This window comes from Mesitornis unicolor, unplaced genomic scaffold, assembly GCF_000695765.1.
Source record: "Mesitornis unicolor isolate BGI_N332 unplaced genomic scaffold, ASM69576v1 scaffold8591, whole genome shotgun sequence".
In the NCBI taxonomy this organism is placed as follows: domain Eukaryota; kingdom Metazoa; phylum Chordata; class Aves; order Mesitornithiformes; family Mesitornithidae; genus Mesitornis; species Mesitornis unicolor.
In genome coordinates this window covers 785-9,716 of record NW_010164481.1, presented here as the reverse complement: position 1 = coordinate 9,716, position 8,932 = coordinate 785, and the positions used below count along the sequence as shown (strand labels likewise).

The following is an 8,932-nucleotide window of genomic DNA, read 5'->3' as shown; positions in this document are numbered from 1 at the left end:
AAGGATCATACTTCACGACGATCAGAAACTCCGTGGCAGTAATAGCAGCAACCAGCCAGGCCTGCTGACCCAGTTTCTTATGGAACTTCCTCCAAAATAAATGGACAGATAAAACAAAGCTATTGCTGTGCAAATGAAGCATTCAGAGACACATTCATAACAACATGGCTGGGATAATAACTTCATTCAGTTTTGCACAATTCTAAAAGGTCAAGTTTGGATCACACAGGTACTGAGGCTGACCACTTTCATGTAGGTGTTACTTGAGTTTCCTCTCAGAGGCTCATGAAAATACGTGAAAAGTTCAACTTCATCATCACGTGATGCAAGGAAGCATCCCCATTTCCAGGATATTGGTAAATCCACATGAAACCAGCACATCTGACCAGCCTGAGATCAGCTGAGGTTCAGGGTACAGTATGAAATATGAGCTCCACTCCTAGATTTCCTCTGCAAATATCAAGTTACACTGCTCTCACTACATTTAACTCCTATATAACTGCATTCCGAAACTTACTTTCTTCCCAAAAAGGTATTCAGTGAGCTGCTGCCAATGATCTCTGAACAGGCTTTAGAAGAAACAAGCTTAGTAACAAAGAGGCAAGATACTGGAAGACACAAGGACAGTGTTTCACTTCTAGGACAAGGCAACCTTGGGGCAAACATATGATTAATATTTAATCCCCAGGGTTTGTTTTTAAGCAGCACCAGACAGGTCAATGAGAAGCTGCAGTGCTGTGTACAAGTCCAGTGAAGGGCTCATCAATCAGCAACAGCAGAAATGGAGCTGCAGCAGAATCAAGACATCTCTTCAGAGGCTCTGCTTGCAGGAGGAGAGACTGAAAACGCACCATTGCACAACCTGTTCCTGTGTGGGAAATACACTAATACAAAATACCTCCAGGCTGCCTTGCAGGAAGCCTCATCACCCTCACAGGTAACAGCCTATGCCAGAAACCCGAGTGAGTTGCTTGACCTAAACCAGCAAGATCCTCCACTCCCTGACCTGCTCTGTTCACGTCATTTCTTGACATTTTTACAGCTAACTGACCTGACAGCCCAGATGACTCATATGTCGATAAGCCAATGGGGCTCTGTTTGGGGAACAAACAAGCCCTGTTTTTATATGTTGGATTGCCACGGAATCCTGCCCACTGCAGCACCACTGGTGCATGCAGATGTGCTATCCAACAGCACGGCCAAGTACATCACTTCCCGCTTGGTAGACTACATTTTTGCTCTTGCATCACTCATCTTCTACATCTAAAATGGGATTTTACTCCCGATAGAGGAAAGAACCAAGAGAAAGCTACTAGAAGTTGTATTTTTTTTTCCAAAGGCATGATTTAATTAAATGTTTCTTGAAATCCAACTGATTCAAATCAAGGAAGACTGAACTTAAGCAAAGCGATGCACTCAACCACCATAATCACCATCTGTTTCACACACACCCAACTCTTCTCAACAGCCTTTGCATTGTATCTTTTACTCAAAACCCACACACACAAAAAAGCTTTTTGGTGCACCTTCCTGTTAGCCCTAAACTTGCTACGTTAACTGATTAGTAGGGCTGTGAAGATGCCCAAGATAAGCCATGCGAACAGAAACACCACCAATTAAACTTAGAGGTCGCTGCTCTTTTTGCTTTCTGATGTTCCTCATTCTGCCTTTATTCTTATATTCTTTATTCTGCATCTCTGCTTGAATCACAGAGAGCATCTACTCCGCAGAGGACCTTGCCCTCTCACTTAACCACAGTGGATTCTGAAGTGCATTTTCCTACCTTTCTCTTTTCTTCAGCTTTACTGAGTTATTTCCTTCCTACCACAGCGCGAGACGTGAAGTGAAACTCATCCAGGAAGAATTTGGGTGTGAAGTGGCAGAACTCCTGGGGCAGGGCAGAGGAGATGGGGAGCAAAGCGAGGTGCCAAAGCTGCAGTGTGCTGGGGAGGGAGAGATGGTTGTGCTAAGATGACCTCTGCTGCACTTCTGGGGCACTGCAGCAAGGGGAAATCCTAGTCTGGTCTCCGACTGCTGCAATGTACGGACTCCTGCTTTAGTAAACCCCGTGACATTCGACCTGGGCCACATTTTCTTGCTGGTTTCACCATGCAGTGGCTGAAAGAAAAGCCACCTAACGAATCCCTGATTAGGATTTCCTAATCCTAACACTCCCCTCTGCTAGGCAGAGAACCAAGCCTGCCTCCTCCGGCTGGTGCTGCCCAGCGCTCACACACTGCAACAGGCTCCAGGCATCTCCAGCAGCAGAGGGAGCTGCCATGGCACGTTTGCTCCCAGTTTCTCTTCCCCTCCTCCCATCAAATGCCAGCAGCTGCACTGAGGAGAGCATCCTCCCTTTAGCAGGCGTTTTCCTGTTGTTCAGATGTACCTGCTCCACTGCACTCCCTTGGATCCTCAGTATCTGGGAAGGGATCTATGTGTGGAGGGCAAACAGCTTCTCTTTCCTCTCCTGAATCCTGGGGACTCGTTGCAAGTCAAGCACACAAAACACGTAGTTTCTTTACCATGAGGCCCAAGAGTCATATCTGACACCAATACATTAAGTTCAAACTACAAAAAATTGTCCAAATACTTCCACCATATTTTATTCCAGTGTAAATCAAGTGTAGGTTATTGCTGACGCAGATGAGTGCATTCCATTTTAAAGCACACTCCCCAGACCAACTCAGATGAAAGTGCTTCAGAAACTGCTTCAGGTGGTTCATCTGGTATGACAGATTAAATGGGCAGAAACCAGCCTTAACACACGGACAGAGAGAAAAAAAGAAGCTGCGAGACTCTCATTGTGAACTCAAGCTGTTCAGATGACTAGGTCAGCTTTCTGCTTTGCTGATCTGCTTCCTCACCTGCCGTGGTTTCCTTTCATGAGCTTTTGACAGCACGCTGACAAAGAATCAAAGGCAACCCCAACAGAAGAGCTGCGCAGAACCTAAAGCTGCCAAGGAAGAGAGTTGGTTTCCTGCCCTTCTACTCATAAAAGGTTTTAAAGAAAAGTCATCTTTTAATTTGATGAATGAGATTAAAATTCACGGCCTCAATGCAGACTCCTTGGAAGAGAGTTGACTAGAAACCTGGAATATATGACACGGTCAAATGCTACAGTCTTTTACACCAACACAATTCTGGTCAGGAACACTTCACATAGCCAGTCCTCAAGAACTCAAGCAACTCGATCACAATAGGAGCGTGGTTTGTAAGCGCTGGAGAACAGATTCAAGAACCACACATCTTCTTGGACTACTTCAATTCTAGATATTTTATTTTCACCACGCTCAGCCCAAGTTCCTGCAAGCAAAGCCCTAGAACTGTCTGCAGTTACTAAGCATCCTGAATAAGAAAAAGAGTAATTCATATTTGAACTTCACCACTTTCTAGACTAAATATTGCAAGGTTAGCTGAAGAGATCTCATCAGTTTATCTCACAGAATCCCATCACTACCAGACAAGGCAAGGAGCCACATTTCTGACAAGGAAGGTCAATGGAATATTCCAGCCTTTGTCCACTAAGAAGTTGAGTTTCCAAAATAAAAAGGTTACGAAGGTTTCTCATGTGCTGTTACCTGGGAGCCTCTGGTACAGCCTGATCTTCCCCAGCAGCTTTTCCCTACAACACAACAGGAAGAATCCAAAACAGCTCCTTGGTTCAAACTGATGTGCAAGTGAAAACACACTCAGCTAAGTTAAAACGGGGGTAATCAGCTCTGCTTGGATGACCCAAAATGCACAAAGGAACTGAAGTCCAGTTTCGAAAGCCTCTGCAGAGAAGATACTGGGTAAGAACAGATAGTCAGTTCTGCCATTTTCCATGAACAGCCTGATGAGGTCAGCTCTGTGGTGCATCAAGCAGAGGCATGAACCTCGGAAGCGAGGGGACTATTCACCTCACCCACCAAGAGAAACAGAACAGTAGGAGGTGGTGGCAGTGATGAAGACATGCAGCTCGGGATGAGAGCCTCTGTCTGCTGGATGCTCGTGGAAAGAATGGCAACAAATAATCAGCAGTGAGGCACCGGCGACTGGCGATTCTCCTAAATTTCAGTGTTACGCCATGCGGTTGAACGAAGGGCAAAGGAGTTTATCCAACCCAAACACAAGATTGTGAATGGTGCTAAGGAGAGGAGCTCACCAGTGAGATGCAGAGACCTCTTCTTACCTTTGAGTTGGAGGCACGTCCCAAACCAGTAGGTCCGACACCAAAGGCAGGGGCAGTCGGCCACTGCTGAATATCCTGAAATCCGACTAAGCAATGTGGGTTGACCCTTCTTCCCAGCTCTAGGAGTCAAAGCCTTGCAAGGGAAACTGATCTTCACAGAGTGTTGGAACCCTAAATTCTGAACACAGACACTTTTTGCGTTGGTCAGTGACAGGCAATGAACATCCCTTGAAGCCAGATGTTGTCACAGATTTAAGATGTGCGCTCAGGCAATTTGTGACATTACTACTAAAACTTAAAAGAAAATGTGATTTTTTTGAGAACAAAGCTTTCTCAGGTCTTACATGGTCCGCAAAAATAAAAGCAGCGAGGACAAATGTGATGCTTAAGTAGGAGCAGTCTGAAAGTACATGCACTGCTGTGTATGGGTGCACTTCACTTTGCTACAAAGGGTCCTCTGATCTGCTAGAGGATGCCGTGAGAGCTCCAAAGGACCAGGGAGCAGCTGGAAGATAGCTCAAGAAAAGAGGCGCCTTTAAGAAACATTTGGGTTTTAGTCTGGGTCCTTATAAGGTACATCTAAGGACTGTAGTTCCTGGCTCTCAAGCTGAAAGTGGAGTTCAGTACCTCTCTGCCCACAAGCCAGCGGCACTCCAGATAATTTACGCATCGCATTCTCAAAAGAGTGATCGTTGATTAAAAACCTGAGGTTAAAAACAGTGCACAGAGAATACCCTTAACAATAGCTGTTCTCTAACCAGATGTAGTCAGAATTTTACCTCCAAAACAAATGAACACCAAGCAGATGCTTTGGGATTAGGTCTCTGTGTCCCTGACAAGCTGAACTATTGCCCTGAAATGGATGCCAACAAGCTGTAGCAAATTCAAAACAAAGCAAGTGAAGCTTGACATGGTATACACACAAGAGGACTGGCTTACGGGTCATCCATGAAGTCGTAGATCTCCCTCATAGCCACACCTCCCACGTTGACAAAAAAGACAAGTCGTAACAGGACCAAGTAGTGTTCTGGTGGCATCCAAAGGACAAACTTCAAGTAAAATGTGTTCAGCTCTGCCAATAAAAACTGAGAAAAAGGACATTTTAATTACATGCAGCAGAAGACTTCACTGAACGAAGACTGGAATCTCCCTCTCGCCCTGCACAACCAACTCCCCCCAGCATTTCTCTTAAACCCACAAAGTCCCACTTTGTATCACTGAGCATCATCAGCTGCAATATTGACCAGAAACAGTTGGGTTTTTAGTTTTTTTCTGTGTGTTGGAAGGGGTATTAAAAAAACCACAACAGAAACCTGGACAAGCACTGCCTCCGATTGTGAGTTTGAAGTACCTTGCAGAACTCCTTACAAATCCTAAAAAACAACCCCTTGTCCTTTCACTGCCATTTAAAATCTGACTGAGGGAATCCCGAAATAACAAGACGCATAAGCAACATATCCCGGGTTTGGGTTAGTGTGGGTTTTTGGGTTTTCTCTTCTTTTTTTTTAAATGCAGTTACGCAAATTTCACTGCCAAAGCCATCTCTGGGGAATTGGTTATGCATTTATAGAAAATGTTTTTAAGTGAGCTGCCGTGGCAATGTGATTAAGTGAGCAAGCAGACACAAGTTTCTGGCTTCCATAAAAAAAGATAACAAACGGCATTAAACATTTTTTAATCCAAAACAGCGGGCCAATACCTGAAGCTGCTTATAAACTGTCAGCTGAAGCTGGGCTTTGCTGAAAGAAACATTATTATACCAAAGACTAGTATAAATGCAGTGGAATCTCTTGGTTGCAAAATCTGCTCCAGCACCTAAACTCCAATTCCTTCAGAGTGCAAGAAGCTGGGAGAACGCACACAGTAACTGGAGGAACATTGTATTTTATTTATGCAGGCACATTTACTTCACTTCTCCCATCGACTATGGGAGCCTCAGCAAGCCTGCTGTGATGCGAGGACTTGGCAAAATGTTTCCTGTGGTGGAAATCAGGTGATGTGAACTTGTGCCCAAGTGACTGAGTTTGCAAACTGCCTGGCACTCGTTGCAGGCGCTGCTGAACGCCGCTTGCTCGCTTACAGACAGCGCATTGTTCCTGGGGCAGGCTCATGTCTGCAATTTGACATCAGCATAAAATGCAGCGTTATTGTGAGAGGCAGAGGAGTGGCAGTGGCTTGCCAAGCTGACTCATGTATCCCACTCAGCAAACCTTCACTGGACAGACCCCAACGTAAACCACCACCGGATTTCATATTCCACATATTTCAAGATGCTTCAAGATATGCTGTTCTAGCAACTGCTAAAAACACCCAGAGTTACATCTTGCACCATGGCAGTAATACAGAAACTGGTCAATGCTCACTGTCTCTGGAGCCACTAGAAGTGTCACAAGGCTGCCCAGAGAGGTTGTGGAGTCTCCTTCTCTGCAGACATTCAAAACCCGCCTGGACGCCTTCCTGTGTAACCTCATCTGGGTGTTCCTGCTCCGGGAGGGGGATTGGACTGGATGAGCTTTTGAGGTCCCTTCCAATCCCTAACGGTCTGTGATTCTGTGAAGATTATTTTTCTTAGTTAAACTTCACAGCTGTTGAATTGAAATGAGTTGCTCTAAACAAAGCTAAGTGACATCCCATGGAGAGCACAAAGGCCAAAGTCCTGCAGCTGCCCAGAGGCAGGAGTGAGGAGAAGGCACTTAAAGCTGCCAGGTCCATCCTCCCTGTCAGTGTCATGTGCAACCCCTGTGACTGAAATGGAAGTTCCGAATTCAAGATGATGCGTTCCCAAACACAGATTTCAGCCACACAGATGGCTGGATGAAGGAGGAAGACTGCCCGTGTGCTGTGACTGCTGGAGAGGCCAACTTTCTCTTTTGTCTAAATGGAGGAGCTACTTTCCCTGAAGCGGTCAAGCTGGATGCCGTTAACAGGATCATGTGCTATGTGTTCAAACATAAAAATTAAAAAATCTAGGATACTTGAATTATTTAAGTCTGTGTAAAAATATTACCTGAGGCAAAACTGTGTGCTTCAGGAGCCCTATGTTGCCCACAGCTAATGTACAGGAGCTGGAGGCTTTGGTTACAACTGTACTGTGATGTGTATCTGCTTAAGACCGAGAGAAAAAAACCACCTTCTCCCAAAGCCAATGCTTTTGGTAGCAGCAGTTACTTGCTGAATTATGCGTTGATCATAGTTTATATTGTTCACATTGCCAACCAGCACTGTTCAGCAAGCAAGAACAAGTATTAATGCAACTAATCTGAGAGATGGGAACAGACACCTTCTCTGCAGGACTCGGAAGTGATCTCTTCCAGCCTCAACTAAAGAATCATCACCATGTTTCAGCCTAAGGTACCGTTTGCACACCTGCTCGAGCATTATAAAACAATAAGTCAAATTATAGAGACATGAGAAGACAGAGAAGTTTCCTTACTACAAAGATTATGCCGCAGACTGCTAGCCATCTGCGCAAGCTGGATGCTGGCTTCCACTCGAACTTGACCCAGCTGTACGGGGTGAACTGGAAGACAATTCTCTTCATTTTACCTCTGAAAAAAAAGCAGAGCATGTTCTTGCAATAGTAAGAAACGGCACATAAGAGACATCTACTAACATTTCCATTAGAGACACCAATTCACGTATGCAAAACGCCTCCATTTACTCCATTAAAATTACTACTTAATGAGCTCAACACTCTGAGTTAGGGAGAAGCCTGTTATTCAGACTGTTGGTTTAAATTTTAATATACCACACTCACTGCAGGAAGCAGTTCCTCAGCTCTGCTTTGCTCAGCAAAGACGCAGTACTGAAAAGGACAGTTCATTACTGGTACAAGACTACAAGGGATTTATTAAATGTTAAGTTTCATTGTCCCAATTACTACAAAGTAATTAAGTCAGCGATAAGTTACTAGATATGCGAATCATCTAAACACATATGAACTATTCAGTTCACATTAACCCCATCAGAACAACCCCTCAACAACCACTATTTTTAACATGTGCCCAAACTTTGCACAGTGGTACTGCCGGCAGAGTCACCTTCTACACCAACTTACTTGTATGTAGGAATGTTCCAGAGTCCTTGCCATTTGTATGTTTTCAAAGAAAGCCACGACAAAGTCTTCATCCCACAGTAAATTCCTAATCCGTTACATAAGATCACGTCCATGATCCACTGAAAGGAGAAAAAACACAGTCAAGCTGGAGAAGAAACACTCAAGCTTGTAAAAGGGAAGGTATTACAGGTACACAGACGCCCTCAGTCACCAGAGACAGAGAAAAGAGGTGGATGAACTGCCCAGAGGAAGATGCTCAGCTGCCCACGCCTACTCAACTAAAGCAGAAAGTGTTTTGCAGATGATGGCTGGAATTTCTCTTCTGCTGGATTAAAGCTGCTACAGAACAGACCTCTGCCCGCTTACTACCAGCTCAGGTCCACTCTGTTAAGTGAGAACCTTAGAAACACACACACAAAAAGAAGATCTGAATATGTTCCTATGGATTGGGTTTTACTGTGCCCAATAACTTACCATACTCTTAAAGCTTCAGGTTGCCTCCCAAAGAAATAACTTATCTGCAGGCTCGGGATGTGAAATTAAACAAGTGATTTCTCCCCATGCTCTGTCCTATCGCTAAGTGTTAATTCTGGAAATGGAGCTCCTGAGCTGAAAAAACCCCCCCTCGCTGTCCTCCACATTCAAAGGGGCAGAGCACAGAGTTAATTCCCTAAGATTTTCTGAAGGCAAACCAGCTTTGT

At 44.7% G+C, this 8,932-nt stretch overlaps 1 protein-coding gene across 1 annotated transcript in view; it reads right to left on the bottom strand.

The window, feature by feature from the left end:
- Positions 1-8,350, bottom strand: part of PTDSS2 (phosphatidylserine synthase 2) — a gene marked incomplete at its 5' end in the record, with an annotated part of 9,269 nt that extends 919 nt beyond the window's left edge. The window contains 4 exons of the mRNA XM_010194334.1: positions 1-89; positions 5,114-5,259; positions 7,608-7,722; positions 8,232-8,350. The exon at positions 1-89 is cut by the window's left edge and continues 124 nt beyond it. Coding sequence (XP_010192636.1) covers positions 1-89; positions 5,114-5,259; positions 7,608-7,722; positions 8,232-8,350 — 469 coding nt within the window. The remainder of the gene's footprint in view (positions 90-5,113; positions 5,260-7,607; positions 7,723-8,231) is intronic.
- Between the last annotated feature and the right edge of the window lie 582 nt (positions 8,351-8,932).